Source organism: Protomyctophum parallelum (genome assembly GCF_964188405.1).
Source record: "Protomyctophum parallelum genome assembly, chromosome: 21".
NCBI lineage: Eukaryota > Metazoa > Chordata > Actinopteri > Myctophiformes > Myctophidae > Protomyctophum > Protomyctophum parallelum.
Genome location: NC_139713.1, coordinates 7,904,063 through 7,925,600, shown reverse-complemented (window position 1 = coordinate 7,925,600; position 21,538 = coordinate 7,904,063). Strand labels below are relative to the sequence as shown.

The following is a 21,538-nucleotide window of genomic DNA, read 5'->3' as shown; positions in this document are numbered from 1 at the left end:
ACTTATTTTTTCCCCTCCAAACGTCTATGCCCATAATAGCTGATCTACGAGCTCACAAACTGTTGTGTTGTGAGCTAAATGTTCCCTCTAGAACAGGGGTTCTCAACTCACGACCCCCTGGGAGTTCGCCAAATTATTTTGGGGGTCCCCGTCCCCCCCAAAAGGAAAAAAAAAACTGCTTTTTTTGCAACCGAATAGCTGGGAAATGGAAATTAAAGGGATTGTGACATTAAAAAAAAGGTTTTGGAATTGTTCTTATTTATTTTTAGGTTTTCTAATCTCAATTGCACCCAAAAAACATGAACTTTTAACATTCAGTAGTTTTTCTGTGATCTGGGGTTTTCTGGCTCAAACAGGTGCTCTGATTTGCCGGCAGATTGTGATGTAAGATCCTGCAAATCCCATATATGTCAATGGGATTTGCCAGCAGATGTCACTGTTTTCACTGTGTTGCCTGTTTTCATTGTAGGTCAAAAGGCTTCCAAACCCCAAAGAAAACTTCAGACCACAGAAAATCCACTGAATGTTCAAAGTTCAGGTTTTTTGGGTGTAATTGAGGTCATAAAACCTAAAAGAAAAAAGAAAAAGAAAAAGAAAAAGAAAAAGAAAAAGAAAAAGAAAAAGAAAAAGAAAAAGAAAGTCATAAAACCTTTAAGAGTTTAGTAGTTCATAGTGGATGCATAAACTTTCCTTAATGATTATATCTGGTTTCACTATTTATTGATGATGTATTTTCTCTAAGTTTATTGTAGCGGGCAAGTTGTATTGGGGGTGGGGAGGGGGCCGGGGGTCGCGAGACACGGCCAAAGCATTTCCGGGGGTCCCTCCCCAGCCAAAAACGTTGAGAACCCCTGCTCTAGAATATAGCCTATAGGCCGGGGATTCTATAGGGTACTTGTGGTTAAGCATAACTCTTATGATTCTATAGGGTACTTGTGGTTAAGCATAACTCTTATGATTCTATAGGGTACTTGTGGTTAAGCATAACTCTTATGATTCTATAGGGTACTTGTGGTTAAGCATAACTCTTATGATTCTATAGGGTACTTGTGGTTAAGCATAACTCTTATGATTCTATAGGGTACTTGTGGTTAAGCATAACTCTTAAGGTCATTACACACTGGCGAATTGGCGACGCGATATATTCGTGCGAATAATTCGCATTTAAAAATAAACTATTGAAGTCCATGCAAGCTTCCACATCAGTGGCGAATGTGCGAAAATGCGACCGTTTTCGCTTTTATTTGTTCGCTCTGGTGTCGTATTTTGCAGAGATTCGCAGGCGAACTGCAACATGCTATATTTCGCATTTTCAGATCGCTTATTCGCATCACGTCGCTAATTCGCCAGTGTGTAATGACCTTTATGATTCTATAGGGTACTTGTGGTTAAGCATAACTCTTATGATTCTATAGGGTACTTGTGGTTAAGCATAACTCTTACGATTCTATAGGGTACTTGTGGTTAAGCATAACTCTTATGATTCTATAGGGTACTTGTGGTTAAGCATAACTCTTATGATTCTATAGGGTACTTGTGGTTAAGCATAACTCTTATGATTCTATAGGGTACTTGTGGTTAAGCATAACTCTTATGATTCTATAGGGTACTTGTGGTTAAGCATAACTCTTATGATTCTATAGGGTACTTGTGGTTAAGCATAACTCTTATGATTCTATAGGGTACTTGTGGTTAAGCATAACTCTTATGATTCTATAGGGTACTTGTGGTTAAGCATAACTCTTATGATTCTATAGGGTACTTGTGGTTAAGCATAACTCTTATGATTCTATAGGGTACTTGTGGTTAAGCATAACTCTTATGATTCTATAGGGTACTTGTGGTTAAGCATAACTCTTATGATTCTATAGGGTACTTGTGGTTAAGCATAACTCTTATGATTCTATAGGGTACTTGTGGTTAAGCATAACTCTTATGATTCTATAGGGTACTTGTGGTTAAGCATAACTCTTCCAAATTCCAAAGGGCAGAGGTAAAAAAATAAATTGTCTACTGCACAATTTGTTTGTGAGATAAGAAAAAAAACGAAAAACTCATCCTCAAAGAGATATTATGATTGGGTAACGTACAGTCGTACAGTATGACTAATCATGTTACAATGACGTAATTACATTACTCACCATCACCAGCTCGGTGTTATTGCTGATCCAGGAGGAGACATCATCACTGTACATGTCAGTAGAATTACCTGATTGTGAGAGGGGAAAAGAAATGGGTTTTTTTAATTTAATTTTTTTGCAGAATCACTCTTTTCTTTTATCTATTGCATCATCCCCGGTCCTGCCAACCTACGCACTAACCCATTTTTTGGCGGGAACCCCTTTGTGTTTTAAGCATTATGTTGTACTTTATCTGTAGGTCTGCTATTTTTGAAAAATCGTGAAAATGTGCCTGAAATCTTTGAATATAATATTCTTTCAGAGCCAGTTTATAACTCAAATCTTTGCTGGTTGGTCCCTGGAGGAACAACATCTTTTTTCAGATGGGGGTCAGCGGAAAATGTCATATATATTTGTAGTCCTTGATATACGTTTGGGCACCACAGACATATAGAAACATGAGGTTTTTCAGAAAATACTTTTATTTTTTTAAATTTCGACGTCAGGCCTAAATGGGTTAAAACAGAGGCTTACTGTAAATGGCGGTTGAGAAAGCAAACAGTGGTATCTACTGTACAAGCTACTGTACAAGCCAATAAATCTGTTATCTACAGTAAAAGTGCAAACGGTGGCAGATATTGGGTGACATTTGAAATGGGGGGGGGGGGGGGGGGGGGGGGGGTTATCGTGATACATTCTGCATAGCTTTAAATCAAGGAAGCATGTCACGACTCCATTTCGTCTCAATTTCTCGGAGCATTCTTACCGGGTGGGTGCACGGATCGCCCGCTCAGGAAGGTAACTGTTCAAAAACATCTCTAAGAAGAGAGTACCAGCACTCTGTCCTTTTTTAACCCATTCTGACCTGAGATCAGATTCATACGAGGTTTCCACTGGACACACACTAGTCTGATTAACCCCATTCTGACCTGAGATCAGATTCTAAAAATGTCAGTCGTTCTTCGATTTTTCAAAAAATAGCAGACCTACAAGCTCGTATCGCGCCACTCGGTGGCGCGATATGAGCTTGTAGATCTGCTATTTTTAAATAGCTAAAGCATAACATGATGCTGACACCAAAATGGGTGGCCGGTCAGAATGGGTTAAGGCACTTTATTATTATTTAATTAATAATTGTCATGGTATGTTGCGGAGCAGACAGCACAACGTACATGTTTCGGCGTGTAGCCTTCGTGAGTGTATAGTATATCTAACATTTAATTCATAATAGCGTCCATCTGTGACCTCAGCATTCACTGTCTATACTGTGGACTTGGTCACAGGTGAATAAGGGTATTTTTTTGAGTGCTGCAGATACTGTATGTCTGTCCCTGGGTCTGTCTGTCCAAGCACGGAAATAGCGTTATAGCGTCTGTTCACCACCAAGTGTCACTGTTGCACAGCCTAACACACAGACACACACAGGCCAGGGAGGAGGGCTTGTACAGTACAGTACAGTACAGTACAGTACCACTCACTTCAGACAGGTCTGATATTGATTTTTTTTTAATGTTTTTTGTGGCTTTCGCCTTTATTTTATATTTTTTATGGAGAGAGAGATGGGGGGGTGACATGCAGTAAAGGCCGTCGGGATCGGGAGTCGAACCCGCGGCACACTGCCAGACTGGATTACCAGCCAAGGTGCCTGGACCGCTGAGCCACGGCCCAGGCTGCACAGACATGTTTCTATAGGCGTCTCCAATACTTTTACTTCTACCCCAACACAATATGTTGTACTTTTACTCCACTACAATTAGATGAAAACTTCAGTTACTTTGTAGATTTACGTGGATCACAGACGTACGGTACAGTAGTACAGTACACACAGAGACGTGGTGCATTACAGACGTACGGTACAGTACAGTACACACAGAGACGTGGTGCATTCATAGATAAGATGACCACAGTCGTTCCTACCGTCGTACACAGCCGGGGCCACGCAGCGGCAGTCGTACTGCGTGACCAGGTCGGGGTCGTAGGCGGTGTTGATGGGGTTGTGGTGGGCCAGCTTCAGCATCTTCTTGAAGGCGTCGTAGATGAAGATGAAGCTGATGAGCGCCGAGAAGCCCTCCTCCGTGAAGCGCGTGAAGTACTGCACCAGGAAGCTGGCGTCCGTGGCCACCAGCAGCAGGCAGAACACCCCCGACCAGATGCCGATCCACAGGCGGAACTCCAGGTAGTCGAAGCCGTTGTCTCTGTGGAGGAGCGTGCAGATCAGATTGGAATTGTTCTTATTTTTTTTTGTTCTTATTTTTTTTAGGTTTTCTAATCTCAATTGCACCCAAAAAACATGAACTTTTAACATTCAGTAGATTTTCTGTGATCTGGCTCAAACAGGTGCTCTGATTTGCCGGCAGTAAGTGATGTAAGACCCTGCAAATCCCATTTATGTCAATGGGATTTGCCAGCAGATGTTACTGTTTTCACTGTGTTGCCTGTTTTCATTGTAGCTCAAAAGGCTTCCAAACCCCAAAGAAAACTTCAGACCACAGAAATTCCACTGAATGTTCAAAGTTCAGGTTTTTTGGGTGTAATTGAGGTCATAAAACCTAAAATAAAAAATAAAAATAAGAAATAAATGAAAATGAATGTCATAAAACCTTTAAACCACTTTAACCATTATTGTACGCTTTAGCTGTTGAAAAGATAGCAGATCTACAAGCTCATAGCGCTGCACTCGGTGCCACGCTATGAGCTTGTAGATCTGCTATTTTTGAAAAAGTAATAATGTGAAATGTGGCGCAAATCTTTGAATATTCTTTCGCAGTGAACGGTTTTAACTAAAACAAATCTTTGCTTCCTGGAACAAAATATTTCCAGATGGGCGTCCGCAGGCAAATACATATTCTGGGGGTCCTTGATATAGAAAGATTTGAGAACCACTGACATAGAAAGATATTATACGTTTTTCAGAAAACCGTCAGGATTTAGAAGACATTTTGTAGAATCGACCTCAGATCTACAAGCTCACAACGTGACGTGATGATGTGTATTGTGAGCTTGTGGATAGGCTATTTATTACATTTAAATTCATATTAGTATATTACCATAAACACATAGATCACAAACTCGAGGGAACCATAATCATGGATAGACATCCATTAAATAATATGGTAACACTTTGCAATAACGACCTGTTATAAAGCTTATAACTAACTAGTATCACTATCAGATAGGCGTACACACATCTTTTCACTTTACAATTTTAATGACAATTCTTGGCAGAGAACATTTATACATTTTCTTATTTTAGGGCTTAAGGGGTAGTCTTTTAATACCATCCTATAATGCTTATTCGAACAAAACAATCTCAAGGCACATCTTTTCCATTTAGTCTCACTCCTGTTTGACCTAGATTCTGTGGCGACCTGGAAGCCCCTGAGGAGGCCAGTTTACAGGTTTGTGCAAGGTAACGGAAATAAATGTTGTTTACGTTGTGGCCCTGAAGAATTCCAGTGACAAGATGCCAACGATGAATCCTAAACATGGCAACGTGTTTCAGCCTCAGAGCTCGTGTGAGCTACAGAACGGGTTATTTTTACACACCTCAGCTATAAACAGGCAGCTCACATTATAACAGGAGCAGGATGTTGAAGAAATAATATACTGTCTGGAGCTCAACGTTGTTTTGAGGGGCGCTAGCTCCTCCTATGTCCAGCTTTGAGGGTTTGTGTAAACACAAACATTGTCCTAACAAAAACATTGAATGCCATTGACAATGAATGGCCAATTTTGAGTGCTTGTGTAAAACATAAACATTGAAGACAAAAGTGAGGACGCAAATTGTGATTGGCCGGAATGAGATGATGTGTGATGATAAGAGCGCCCCTCACTTTACACAGGTGTGATTTTCTTTTCTTCTAATTGCAGGTGTACTGTATGTTTCAATTGTTAACATCTTCAGAATCAAAGACTCCTCGTCTCTGATGAATGTAAACAATTGAAACTTTACTCTGCCCCTTTAATAATATATATATATATTTTAAGCTTTAAGCACTTGAAGCATCCAGATGTAGAGGGAAAAAGGACGGGCGTATAGAATCAGCTCAGTATTTAAGTCAAGAGTTAACTGCTTGGCCTGGGCCATGGCTCAGCGGTCCAGGCACCTTGGCTGGTAATCCAGTCTGACAGTGTGCCGCGGGTTCGACTCCCGATCCCGACGGCCTTTACTGCATGTCACCCCTCATCTCTCTCTCTCCATTTCCTGTCAGCCTACTGTCTGTCCCTCCGTAAAAAATATAAAATAAAGGCGAAAGCCACAAAAAAAAAAGAGTTAACTGCTCATCACCAGTGTTGCCAAGTCCGACTTTAGGCTTGTTCTTTCTGTTTGGTTTTTTTTTTTGGGGGGGGAGGGGGGTGTAGTTGCTTATTTGGGCTTGCTTCCTAATGTTGTATGAACCAGTGATTCAGGTCAAGAAGCCCCAAATGTATTTGTCCACAAACTCCCATGTGAAACGTCTTTCTTTATGCCAGGGATCTCCATAAAAGTGTTGTTAAAATTATTAAATTTTTTCAAACAATTATCACGTAGCCAAGTAGTTTCATTTGGGCTCGTTTTCATAATTATATTCGACCATTGGCTTCTCTTGCAAAAATCTGACGACATCTCTGCCCATCATGTGCTCCAGAACAATATTGCATCATGTTTGGAATGATTATGCTGTATGCATCTTTCAATACAGTAGCTTAACCAATTTTGGGCGGGAACCCATTTTGGTGTTTTATACATTATGTTATACTTTATCTATTGAAAAAGAGCAGATCTACAAGCTCATAACTCATAAGCTCTTTTTTTTTTTAATCGTCAAAATGTGGCGCAAATCTTTGAATATATATTCTTTCAGAGCGAACGTTTTTCACTCAAATCTTTGCTTCTGGGGGGGTCCCTGTAACAACATATTTTCAGATGGGGGGGGTCGGCGGCCAGTTAAATATAATCTTTGGGGTCCTTGACATGAAATATTGATCACCACTGATATAGAAACATAGGTATTTTAGAAGACATACATTTCGAAATCAGGCTCAAATGGGTTAAGTTGTAGCCTCCGCAGCTACTGCACGCCACGGTGTTTACTATGGAAACACTGGGAGGACATGCAAGCCTGGACAGACTTCATGCACAGTGTGAAATTAAATGAAAGTGAATTATTTATAATGGAACATAACCACCAGCTCAGTGGGAGGTAATTTTAGAAGACTGTCGGTCCTGCCCCACACGGTGGCGAGGAGAGATGAAAGACTAAAGATTGGAAGGCCAGGGTAATCTCCATTTGACGCCTTGAAAATAACATCTCAGTGACGTTCAACATTATACATTAGGTTGATTATACACATCATATACAGTAATGCTAGTGTTAATGATGGCGCTTGCATGCTTTGAACGCCACTCAGGCCCAATAGTTGTTTTTCCCACAACAGTTCCTGGTTGTATGTACAGTATGTCTCTATCTATGCAAGCCTGAAATGCAGACAGAGTCAAAAGAAAGATAATTGGTGCTAAAACAGGTTGAAAATAACAGACATTTATGCCATGTACACTACAGTCTGTTATGAAGAAATCACAATAAAGAATACAGTGTATATATTGGTATCAAACTGATTTCACACGGGTTACTTGTTGTGTCATTGTATGATAACTAACTTACGGTTGAAACGTGTTGGCATTTCTGTAGAATACATTTCATTTTACACTTTACTCGCGCTCGGATCTCCTACTTCAAGTCTACATTCCCGCTGATCCTAGAAGCACCTTCAATACACCTCTATCCCTCTACATTTACACCCCCTGTGATGAGGCCCCGGTTGGCCTCTGTGTTTTTCGTCATTTGTGTTATTTTAATAGCCATCGTGTGATCGTTTTGAGTTTATGACCAGAGAGAGCCAAAAGGAATAATAACAACAGACGGACTCACTTGCTGAAGGTGAACAACAGCCGTTCAAACACGAGAACGGGACCGGTACTGCTGAGGATGGTGAGTGGTTGCCCGGCCAGCAGGCAAAACACACCGCCAGTTAGCGCTGTACCCAGGAAACTCTCCAACACTCCCTGGAAACAAAACACACCGCCAGTTAGCGCTGTACCCAGGAAACTCTCCAACACTCCCTGGAAACAAAACACACCGCCAGTTAGCGCTGTACCCAGGAAACTCTCCAACACTCCCTGGAAACAAAACACACCGCCAGTTAGCGCTGTACCCAGGAAACTCTCCAACACTCCCTGGAAACAAAACACACCGCCAGTTAGCGCTGTACCCAGGAAACTCTCCAACACTCCCTGGAAACAAAACACACCGCCAGTTAGCGCTGTACCCAGGAAACTCTCCAACACGCCCTGGAAACAAAACACACCGCCAGTTAGCGCTGTACCCAGGAAACTCTCCAACACTCCCTGGAAACAAAACACACCGCCAGTTAGCGCTGTACCCAGGAAACTCTCCAACACTCCCTGGAAACAAAACACACCGCCAGTTAGCGCTGTACCCAGGAAACTCTCCAACACTCCCTGGAAACAAAACACACCGCCAGTTAGCGCTGTACCCAGGAAACTCTCCAACACTCCCTGGAAACAAAACACACCGCCAGTTAGCGCTGTACCCAGGAAACTCTCCAACACTCCCTGGAAACAAAACACACCGCCAGTTAGCGCTGTACCCAGGAAACTCTCCAACACTCCCTGGAAACAAAACACACCGCCAGTTAGCGCAGTACCCAGGAAACTCTCCAACACTCCCTGGAAACAAAACAAACCGCCAGTTAGCGCTGTACCCAGGAAACTCTCCAACACTCCCTGGAAACAAAACACACCGCCAGTTAGCGCGGTACCCAGGAAACTCTCCAACACTCCCTGGAACACAGCAGCACTAGTTAACACTAGTCGCAAGTTCTTGTTAATCCTTTTAATCGCTTAAGTATTTATAAAACTTGGGGGCACGGTGGCACAGTCGGTAGTGCTGTCGCCACACAGCTAGAAGGTCCTGGGTTCGATTCCCGCTGGGGAGGCTGTGGGCACTGCCACGCTGGAGGCGTGTTCTCTCCTCTGCGTCATCAGTGCCCATACCTGAGGCGGGGTTGGCGAAAGAGCCTTTCTGTGTGGAGTTTGCATGTTCTCATCGTGTCCCCCTAGGGTAGGTAGCCTCACAAAAAACATGCAGTAATCCTGGTCTCCTATACCAACTACCTCCCCCTGGCCACCCGGGGCGCCTGATGGAGGGGAAAGGAACTGGTCCGAATAACGTGTTCCTTCCACACGCTACGTCCGGCCGGGGAAACTCCCCCCCTGTCAGGTGAAAAGAAGCAGCTTGGACTCCTCATGCATAGAAGGAAGCATGAAGTCAGTCTGCTGTCCCCCAGGTTGGCAGAGGACGTGTAGCGCCCAGGATTACATTAGATAATTGATACTGGGTGAAAAAAAGGGTTACAAAATCGTGAAAAAAAAAAATATATATATACATATAAATCTCACAGACGGGGCACAGTTAAACACTCACTGTTTTTTATGCAAAAAAATAAAAGCTTGTTTATAGGTTTAGCATCTTAATGTGCAGAATGTGCATGCTGCATGTGTGCGTTAGTAAATGCATATTGTTGCCGTCGGGCCAAAACCTGTTCAGGATGACATGCGCTGTGGCCTAAATGGTCCGCGGAGTCTCGGGTGGAGAAACAGTGGTGTCGGGTTACGGTATATAAGAATGTTCTATAGTTCTAGAGTATAAGGTAGCATAGTTGGGACTAGAGGTTAAGAGTAGAACAAAACATGTGCAACCCAGATTCGGCACAAACAAAGGGACAAAATTAATTGCACTTTTTGTGCAATCCTGGTGATTTCTGTATACTGCTCTTCTATGAATTGTATCATGAATATATCAAAATAAATCAAATCAATGCCTCGACTCTCAAAAGGGCACCTACTGTATGGACGGCTGGGATTCGAAACTGGCCCCCGTAAAATCTGAATCCCCCCCCCCCCCCACTCCCTTACTGTATTTTCTTTTCCCTCCTCTTTTTTTTAAATATACTGTAGAAGTGTATATTTGTACGTCTCTAAATGTTCTGATGAATTGAAGATGGTGGACGAGTGTAATGTAAGACTCTTACCGTGTCGTCCACAGTAAGAGTCCTTTGTATCGAGTCGTGCTTTCATGTGAAACGTACTCATTCTGTAAACGGTTAAATAAATACTTTCAATCAAATCAAAATCAATCAATCAATCAATCCGCCCTGCAGTGGGTGGGTTCATCCTATCTAAGTGTCTCTCTATTATCCCAGAAAAAGCAGCAGCGTGCAATGAACGCATGAGGAGGACAATGTGCTGCAGGAGCTCCCAGCCATGGATTTACACCAGAGCTGTAAATAACCACAGATCCCCGGCTTATGAAGTCACCAGTAGCCTTGTCATCATGCCCCCCCCCCCCAACCGTCATCATCCCTCCTTAGCACCCTGTCACAGCATGGGTGTATGTGTACGTGTGTTGCGTGTGTGCGTGTGTGTGTGTGTGTGTGTGTGTGATGCTTAATTCATAAGAACTGCGGTGGGATTCCCCCCCTGGCTTGCACTGGGATGACCTTCTCCCAGAAGCCTCCGGGGCAAGCTTAGCTCAGGTTTAAGAATGTTTCAAAAGCACAGCACACTGAACTCCCCCAGTTTGTGTGTCTGTGTTCTGTAATCCTTCTGTAGGAATAATAATAGCACCGTATATATAAACAACAGTCAAAGACAGGCTCTTCCTGAACGGCCGGCCTGACAGCTCCGGGATGTGTTTGGAGGGGAAACAAGTCGTTTTTAGCTGAATAAGCAGATGTGTTATCATACTCGGAGTGAGAGAAACTAAAAATAAAATGGAATTTAACCACTCAATCGAGGCCGGGCTTTTTCAGACGGGGAAAGGGAAGCGATTGACGCGCCGCCGCCACCGCCGCCTAGTAATTCTTTTTTAATGAGAGGCGAGCCTAGTCGACAATCTGAAGGGGCGGAGCGGGAAAAGCGGGTTGCGATTGTCGTTTCTCGCACACGCACACACAATCACACTCTCTCTCACACACACACACACACACACACACACAGGTGTTACCGATGATAAAGACTCCGTTTCATTTAGTGCAGTGGTTCTCAATTTTTTTCTTTTTTTCAAGGACGCCCATAACTCTGAGTGTATAAATGGAACCAAATGGACCCTCAGAGATACACACCCGTACGGTACGAGGCCATTTGGAACCCACTCAAGGACACTTTGAGACCCAGTGGTGTAGCAGAGTGTTTTCAGTCATTCCGACACGGCACAACAGCAGCACCCTGACTCTGTTTGACCAGAATGGAACAGCTAGCCTTCGTTAGTATCATCGGTAACACCTGTGAAGGAAGTAGGGGTCCCAAGTTCTTTCCAAAATGGCGTGTGTGCATAGAGCCCATTATGGGTCTGTTTGAGTGAAGTGCGACCCCGCTGATCCAATGTATCCTACAAAACAAAAACAAAAAAGTATCCTATAAATAGAAATAATCTATGCATAATAAGCTTGTCGCTTAGCAGAAATGAAAAATTTAAAATATTTTAAAATATATTTTCGTGAGCGGCAATGTCAGCTTCCTTACTCGGGATTTCGTGGGGTTGTAGTTCCAGACTCTATACATACAGTCGTACACTAGCATTTGTAGTTCCAGACTCTATACATACACTAGCATTTGTAGTTCCAGACTCTATACATACACTAGCATTTGTAGTTCCAGACTCTATACATACACTAGCATTTGTAGTTCCAGACTCTATACATACACTAGCATTTGTAGTTCCAGACTCTATACATACACTAGCATTTGTAGTTCCAGACTCTATACATACACTAGCATTTGTAGTTCCAGACTCTATACATACACTAGCATTCGGAGATTGTGGAATAGTTGTCTGGCTATGAGAGACCAGAGAAGCCCTGAAAGGGCCTCAAAATGTAGGCATTTAGCAGACGCTCTTAATCCAGAGTGACACCACAAGGTAATGCATCAAATCATAGAAATAGTCATCTAGGATCATAACTAGTAAACCAAGAACTGGACCGGTGCTACACCAGAATGTTACGTGGGGTACTGAGCATCAGCCAGGACGAGCACATCACCAACAAGCGTCTGTACGGGGCATTACCAAGTGTAACAGAGAAGATGGCAGTAAGGAGGATGAGACTATAGCATGGCCACTGTACGGGGCATTACCAAGTGTAACAGAGAAGATTGCAGTAAGGAGGATGAGACTAGCTGGCCAGCTAGCTTGTACTGTGGGAACCAACACACGGGCATCGATCGAGAGGACGTCCCACACCTATACCTACGTGGACGTGCTAAAGAAAGATGCTGGTGCAGAAAGCACAAAGGAGCTGGCCAGATGTACGGAGAACCGAGATGACTGGAGACGCCGATGGAGGGCTCGTCTGAGGACAACGTTGAGAGAGAGAGACGAATCTATCATCAACTGTAAAATATCCATACATTGAAACTACTGGTATCCTCCTACTGCGCACAACATGCCATCTATTCTAAATTACATAGTTTAGCCTTTGCACACGGAGGATCTTTTAAGCCTTACGTTATACTTACAAACACAAATCGCAAAAATAGCTGTTTTAGAAGCTGACAATGTGCCACGATGTGTGTGTGTGTGTGTACAATAATGTATGGTTGTGATGTATGCATCCCGCCCACCCCCCCCCCCCCCCCCACACACACACACACACACAAGAAAAAAGAAAAGAAAATGTATGCTGAAATAACACAGGCTAACAAGCATGTCCACACTCGCATCGCATCGGAAGTCAAACAATGGGTTCGATTTCAAGTTTACACAGGCCTATTTGTTCCTCATTAAAATGTGGACATGGTTTGGGGGTTTACTTGGCCACATTTACTTATTAACCAACAGTACTGATTTGTAGTGCTGTACTTCTATGCCTGTTTGCCTACGCAAGGCAACACATTACGAGAGTGATACTCTCCAGCTATGACCTCTCATTAAACCACAGCAATATTTCACCATTAATGAAACGAATGAAAACAACTGCATCTGCTGCATAGTGATGAGATGCGTTTACACCTGCATTTGCATCCCGCGACCTTGCGTGTCCAAAATGTTTCTTCTTTTCACCCAAAAAGACCTGAGGCAGAGGCTACAAATAAATTTAAATAAATTAAAATATCTGAGCGTCTAAATGGGCCATTTTCACGACTTTTGTGGGACACTCTTGTATAATGATAAATTAATTTACAAAAAGTAGACATACAGTACAAAGTTCAAATATGGAAAAACGTGGTTTCAGCCCAAAGGCCTCGATGAGGACACGACATTAGTGACTGGTTCAGATTACTACGTACTGTATGCGTTTGTCCTCCGCTTTCAAATATAAAACCATTCCAGCAATTGAAACAGGCCTATAGTATAGTACATAAAGTTGTTTTGACGTTTTAAACTATTATAGATCGTTTTGTATTATTGATAACACAATGGGTGGCGTGTGTCACAGCAACACTTGACTGCACATACAGACAAATAAACCTCTTGAAGCTTGAATTATTATGAACTCTCCTACTCCATAACTATCTTCATAAAAAATACCTCTAATTGTACGTTTTCCAGTGAAAAAAACAACATCACTGTTGCCAGGGCTGGGTCTGGCTCAGGCTTTAGAAGCACCTACTGTATAACAAAGCTTCAATGTCAAAGAGAAAGCCTTTGTTTTTGTCAACTACTGTACATCACCAGTGTGGCTGAGCTTTGTTTTAGATACAGATCAACTGTCCCCATGGGTGCAGATCATTGTTTTTACTAGACAACATTACTGAAGCAGATAATACACATTTTTAGAGAACTACTGTAACACTACATTCCAAAATGATACGTACATTTCAAAAAGGTGTGAAAATAGCCCATCTACAATCTACCTATAGCTTGTGGAGGTATAACAGGGAAACGATCAAAATAACAATTATTTTTGTGTAGACTTCTTAAGTATAGCCTAATGCAGCTTAACAATAATGTAACTCTTGTTGTTGTTGTTATGATTTTACACCATCAAGGGCTAAAGATCTAAGAGTTAGAGATCTAAGAGTTAGAGATCTAATAAGGGTCCATTTGGTTACCAACTCTCCATCATTTATCTGGGGAACTCCCTCAAGGACCACTCACACACTGGTGGTCCCTGGTTCAATATCAGTCTAAACTGAAGAGTCTCACCTGCATGTTTTCCGTGGCGTCTCCCAGAAGGCCACCGAACGTGATGGCGTTGGTGACGGTGCCAAGGTAGATGAACAGGATGGCCGACAGAGACTGGATGTGCAGACCATCGGTGAAGTCACTGACGAAGAACGGCAGCTTCCGCTTGATGTCCAGGACGAGGCCTCCACAAAACCTTCAGCAGCACACAATCACAGACATTACCTCTCGTCTCTGTATGATGTCCAGGACGAGGCCTCCACAAAACCTTCAGCAGCACACAATCACAAACATTACCTCTCAGGACGAGGCCTCCACAAAACCTTCAGCCGCACACAATCACAAACATTACCTCTCAGGACGAGGCCTCCACAAAACCTTCAGCAGCACACAATCACAAACATTACCTCTCAGGACGAGGCCTCCACAAAACCTTCAGCCGCACACAATCACAGACATTACCTCTTGATGTCCAGGACGAGGCCTCCACAAAACCTTCAGCAGCACACAATCACAAACATTACCTCTCAGGACGAGGCCTCCACAAAACCTTCAGCAGCACACAATCACAGACATTACCTCTCGTGGTAAATACTAGGGATGTCCCCATACACTTCTTTTGTTTCCGATCCGATCCCGATACCACAATTTCTGTGATAGCCGACACCGATACCAGAGAATAATATTTACAAAAAGAAAAAATGTCTTATTTTGAAGTCCACCGACCGGGAATAGTGTTTATAGCCATCTAGCTATATATCTCTTGTTGTGTTTATACCAGACCTCTCCTCACTCAAATGTACACTTGCAGTTTGGGCAACTCGAAAGCAAACTCCAGATGCACCCGTCAACCCCTTACCCCTGTGTCAGATCGGTGGTTAGACTGGCATATTTGCCGATACCGATATGACCAAATAAGGGCCGATCCGATACTTTTCTGATACCAATACAGTATCGGGACATCTCTAGTAAATACCGTAGCTTGTGCAGGGCCGGAATTGGGGAGCTTTACTACTGGATTAATACAGTACTTCCGTTTTCCCTGCTCGCTAATGTTAGTGTTAGCTCACGCCATCTTTCTCGCTAAAGGTTTATATTTCGATCAGGAAGGAGGAGGAAGTGATTCTTACCGCCTGGTGAACTGAAGCTCCTCCCCCACTGCGTGACCTCCCCCTCCCCCCTGTCCCCCGTCGTGGTGGGCGTCGCCGTTCATCTGAGGAGTCTCCGACCCGGCATACATGTGCTGTTTCCTGAAAAACACAAACACAGACACACACACAGACCACAATTACAAACCATTTAGATTTTTTTAATTATTTTTGAGGAAAATATGTTGTTCCAGGGACTTTGAGTTAGATTTGTAGATTTGAGTTAAAAAATGTTCGCTCTGAAAGAATATATATTCAAAGATTTGCGCCACATTTTCACGATTTTCCAAAAAATAGCAGATCTACAAGCTCGTAGCACGGCACTCGGTGCCAAAACACCAAAAGGGGTTCCCGCCCAGAACGGGTTAATGGGTTAGGTAGAAGAAAAGTCAAACGACGTTTCAAGTGACACGAGTTACAGTATACAGTAATAGTTACAGTATACAGTGACGTTAGTTATCGTGTCCAGATGGTCCAGTACCTCTTGTCGGAGGACGGGAGGGTCTTGGGCGGCTCTATCCTGATGTCAGGGTCCCACTCCCCCGGGGGGAGGACGATCACCTCGTCCAGGAACTCCTCGATGCCCGCCAGGAGGTCCTCCTTATCTTTGGCTTTGTACGCAATGTCATGGAACACCTGTAACAACGCACAGAACCACGGCGTGCCGTTATTACAATGTCATGGAACACCTGTACGACGCACAGAACCACGGCGTGCCGTTATTACAATGTCATGGAACACCTGTACGACGCACAGAACCACGGTGTGTCGTTATTACAATGTCATGGAACACCTGTACGACGCACAGAACCACGGCGTGCCGTTATTACAATGTCATGGAACACCTGTATGACGCACAGAACCACGGCGTGCCGTTATTACAATGTCATGGAACACCTGTACGACGCACAGAACCACGGCGTGCCGTTATTACAATGTCATGGAACACCTGTACGACGCACAGAATCACGGCGTGCCGTTATTACAATGTCATGGAACACCTGTACGACGCACAGAACCACGGCGTGCCGTTATTACAATGTCATGGAACACCTGTACGCAGACAGACCACAGTGTACCATTATTACAGACGGAAATAAAATATTAAAAACACGTTAAAAATAAGAATACTCCATTGTTTCAAAGAGACTTGTCATAAAATGAAGTATATATACATATATAATATATATATATATATATATATAATAGGGCTTAAGTGGTTGATGCTCTCTTCCATCAAATTACATTCTATCTACACTCTGTAGTGGACTCACGCAATGTCTCATTATTAAGAAAACATATACAGCATTGTATCAAAACGTTAATTAACGTTACAATTTATATTTCTGTTTGGCTTCGTAATCACATGTTGCACAGGGTAGATATGACAAATAACATTTAATCAAAAATGTTCTTTCCAAAAAATAAATCTAAAATAGAGCAGAAATAGTTGATCGACAACCTTACAACACGTCACAAGATGTGCAAGTTCTGCTATTTTTTACCAAATTTTCAACATTGACAATTGAGTATTACAGACGAAAAACTGTTTAAAAATGGTATTCTGACCCCTCCACGGAAAGGCCTCGTTGTCCTGACCCCTTATCCATCATCATCATCATCATCCTCATCCTATAATTCTGACAACGTCTGTCTGAATGTGTGTCTGTCAGAAACACTTCCGTAGCTCCTCACTGCCTGCACCAATCGCTCCCACTTTTCACACAGGCATTGACTAAAAATAATATGGAGGTCTTAACCAAGCCCTTTTTCCAATTTAACAAATTATAAATTAATAATGAATTTATTAGTGAATTAAAAATGTGAAAATGCACCCAGGGCGCAGTACTCCCAGCCACAGTACCCCCCACGGCCACAAGGCGGCAAGTATTTCACAACGGGTAAGGGCTAGTTTTGGATAATTAGTGTGGACCTAAACAGTTATTTGTCTGTAGTACTCAATTATGCAAAAAGAAAATGCAATTATCTAAAAAAATTGCAATTATTTAATAACTGTGACAAGGCCTAGCAGTGTCATGTACTGTACCTCATCCGACATCAGGGTGGCCATCGCTCGTCCAATCTCATGATAGGACTTGGCTTTTCCTTTGGGTCCCAGCAGGATAAACAGAAATCTACAACAAAGAAAAGGGGAAAGAAAGACATAAGAAATAACCCCAACTTCAGGGATTATTTATCAGCTGATGAATCACATCAATTTGTCACTTCAGACCACATAGTTGCTGCTGGATGGAACACCGTTGGCAAAATGGCCAATCTACAAGCTCACAAGGTGTCGCATCGCAACGCATTGTGAGCTTGTAGATCGGCTATTTCGGCTGCTTTTGTGTGACACTGTAGTATGAGGAAGTAGTAGGGCATTTGTTGACGCAAAAGGTTGAATTATGGAGGTTTTTGCAACGATATTCACATGGCAGCCAACAGCAATGAATATGCGTATATATCTGCATGCTCACACTCACAGCACATGCAACAAACAATGAGCTTGTAGATCGGCTTTTTTTTTTGCTACTTTTACGTAGATTTGGCTGCCAGTGTGAATGGGGCCACGTGTTCTTGGTGTGTATTAACCCATTCTGACCGGGCACCCATTTTGGTGTTGGCATCATGTCGTGCTTTAGCTATTGAAAAATAGCAGATCTACAAGCTCATATCGCGCCACCGAGTGGCGCGATACGAGCTTGTAGGTCTGCTATTTTTGAAAAATCGAAGAACGACTGACATTTTTAGAATCTGATCTCAGGTCAGAATGGGTTCGTCAGACCAGTGTGTGTCCAGTGGAAACCTCGTATGAATCTGATCTCAGGTCAGAATGGGTTAATTGATCAATGACTAGTGTTAACGAGGAGTGGTTTTTCACCTGGTGGGCACAGGGACCTCGGTCAGAGCTCCCAGCATGACGGCCTGGTGGAGACGGACGAACGCCACGAACGGAGTCTCCAGGAAGTCCACCTCTCCCACCAGCACGTTGGAGGCCTCCGCGTCGCGGGGCAACTTCTTCATGAACTTGTTCTTCAGCTGTGGTGGCGACACAGAAACGGTGTTGACATACATTATCAAAAACCCCTGGCGGTCCCCCAGGGCCCTCTTTGAGAACCACGTCTGCTATAGTGCACTGTACTGTACGCGCCAACCTGTATGATCAACGAGGCCTGACACTTTATCTACAGTTTATGTAAATAGTACAGTAAAAGGATATATAATAAACTTAAAAATGGTAAAAGACTAAATAAACTGACGATTTCGTCAACAAATAACTAGACTAAAATGTTAGGAAGGGACTAGTGGACAAGATATTCAGTATTAGTCATTACGACGGCGTCAAGGCCCGCCGAAATAAACTGTAGATTTTGACTAAAGACTAAAACTAGACTAACACAAAAAACATTCCAGGTGACTAAAATGTGACTGAAACTAAATTAAAACTAACCAAGAGACTATGACTAAAACCGAAATTTGCTGCCAAAAACAACACTGCAGACAACAGAGCGTGTGTAAACAGAAAAGAGAACCGTTATTAATTTAGTGAGTGTTGCTCCTTTGTAACACGCAAAGGACACATTCTTTGCTTTGATCAAAACCCATCAGCTGAGCAGTAGTGCGGCGCACACACACACACACACACACACACACACACACACACACACACACACACACACACACACACACACACACACACACACACACACACACACACACACACACACACACACACACACACACACACACACACACACACAGAGAGTGTGTAGCCGATACCAGGGTTCGTAGAGATGGTTAACTAAGGCCTTGGAGGTTCATCAAAGGCCAGGTCATTTTGACAAATATCCAACGTCATCATTATCTATTAGCGTCAGGGTAATTCCTGTGTTTTCCATTACCTCAACGACCAAACGAATGAACAGGCCCGCCCGATGAGGAATACCTCGCGATGCCTTATCTTTGCACGGTATGTCTGTGGGCCAAAAGCAGCTCATTAAATACACCTACTGTACTAATGAGCTAGTGCTGATCAGAGCCTCAGAGTACAGTATCTACAGAGATATTAAACCTGCATGGGTGGATGAGACCAACCCACAGAATATGAAGAAGGGAGTTTGATGACTCCTGGTGAAAGTTTAAAGGGACACTTCATCCCTTTTGCAACCACCAGATCTTATTTTAATGATGTTTGGGAGACAAGAAACACTTTCCTGGGGGTTTTTATGTGGGTAATAATAGTGTTTTTTAGATATTTCAGTATTTGTCCATGTAAGTGTCCATGCGGACTCCATGATGTATGTCATGGACACTGGGCTCACTTCCTTCTCTGGACTACAATTCCCATAATGCTTTTGTCCACTGCTCCTCCTAATGGATAGGGAGAGGGCAAACATGTAGTCCATGGACACTTGGAAATACTGAAATACATATTACCCACATAAAAACCCCAGGAAAGTCTCCCAAACGTCATTAAAATAAGATCTGGTTGCAAAAGGGGTGAACCAGTTCACAGTTTCTTCAATATTATCTTCGTAAAAAGTCTGTTAGAAAAGTACTGTATTTGAAGGCCATAGTAAAAGATAGTTCTTCTCCCGTCTTTCCACAAGATGACAGAAAATGCTCGATAGTGGGCTCGATAAGCCTGATCGATGAGGTGCTCGTTATCAATACAAATTAACGAGCTCCATGCCTAGTTAAGAGAGGGTGATCCACGCATTCACCTCCTCGAGGCTTGATTAACTGCCTGTGTGTAGACGTCGACCAGTCAGAGGCTTGATTAACTGCCTGTGTGTAGACATCGACCAGTCAGATTAACTGCCTGTGTGTAGACTAGACGTCGACCAGTCAGAGCGTAGCGTAGGCGCCTGCAGAATGCTGCCATGCTCGCCTCCTCACTGGCAAGAGGGGAAAAAAGGACCATTGACCCTTCAGTTCCTAGTAATTACAGACTCTTATCCAAACGTCCTTTTCTCGCCAACATTTTAGAGAAGTAAGCCTTGCCACACGGCCTATAAGGTAGGAGTCTATCTCCTGTGTCTGTACACAGCCTATAAGGTAGGAGTCTATCTCCTGTGTCTGTACACAGCCTATAAGGTAGGAGTCCATCTCCTGTGTCTGCGAAGCGGCTTGAAGTACAGTACATCCCTGAAGCACAACTTCTAACTCTGGGGAGTAGTTCCCTTTCTGTTGCTCCTGGACTGAAACACAGCTTCTGACTCTGGGGAGTTAGTTCCCTGTCTGTTGCTCCTGGACTGAAGCACAGCTTCTAACTCTGGGGAGTTAGTTCCCTTTCTGTTGCTCCTGGACTGAAGCACAGCTTCTGACTCTGGGGAGTTGTTCCCTTTCTGTTGCTCCTGGACTGAAGCACAGCTTCTGACTCTGGGGAGTTGTTCCCTTTATGTTGCTCCTGGACTGAAGCACAGCTTCTAACTCTGGGGAGTAGTTCCCTTTCTGTTGCTCCTGGACTGAAACACAGCTTCTGACTCTGGGGAGTTAGTTCCCTGTCTGTTGCTCCTGGACTGAAGCACAGCTTCTAACTCTGGGGAGTTAGTTCCCTTTCTGTTGCTCCTGGACTGAAGCACAGCTTCTGACTCTGGGGAGTTGTTCCCTTTCTGTTGCTCCTGGACTGAAGCACAGCTTCTGACTCTGGGGAGTTGTTCCCGTTCTGTTGCTCCTGGACTGAAGCACAGCTTCTGACACAATAGAATAGAACAGTGGTTCCCAAAGTGGGGTCAGGCAGGGGATCCCCAGCTAAATGATAGTTAGGAACCAAATGGACCCTTATGGGTCTGTAACTCTGAGAGTGTACAACTGGAACCAAATGTACTCTCTGAGTTAAATTAACATTGATTTTACAATATAAATGGGGGTCAGAGAGATAGAAATGCCATTAAGTGGGGGATCCGTAGACTAATGCATGTCAAACTGAGGGTCCTTGAAATTAAACAGGTTGAGAATCACTGCTAGAGCCTTCTCTCATGGGGGTCCTTGGCATATATTTTCAAATGGGGGTAATTAGTCTCAATTTGGGGGTTCAAATCTTTGAATATATATTCTTTCAGAGCGAACATTTTTAACT

At 43.2% G+C, this 21,538-nt stretch overlaps 1 protein-coding gene across 2 annotated transcripts in view; it reads right to left on the bottom strand.

The window, feature by feature from the left end:
• LOC310879331 (electrogenic sodium bicarbonate cotransporter 1-like) overlaps positions 1 to 21,538 on the bottom strand; it is a 94,257-nt gene that overhangs the window by 17,563 nt on the left and 55,156 nt on the right. For both annotated transcript variants that reach the window (XM_083793920.1, XM_083793921.1), the window contains exons 8-15: positions 18,338 to 18,495; positions 17,504 to 17,591; positions 15,938 to 16,092; positions 15,439 to 15,558; positions 14,330 to 14,504; positions 8,033 to 8,166; positions 4,038 to 4,315; positions 2,142 to 2,209 (exon numbers count right to left, since the gene is read on the bottom strand). In XM_083793920.1, coding sequence (XP_083650046.1) covers positions 2,142 to 2,209; positions 4,038 to 4,315; positions 8,033 to 8,166; positions 14,330 to 14,504; positions 15,439 to 15,558; positions 15,938 to 16,092; positions 17,504 to 17,591; positions 18,338 to 18,495 — 1,176 coding nt within the window. The remainder of the gene's footprint in view (positions 1 to 2,141; positions 2,210 to 4,037; positions 4,316 to 8,032; positions 8,167 to 14,329; positions 14,505 to 15,438; positions 15,559 to 15,937; positions 16,093 to 17,503; positions 17,592 to 18,337; positions 18,496 to 21,538) is intronic.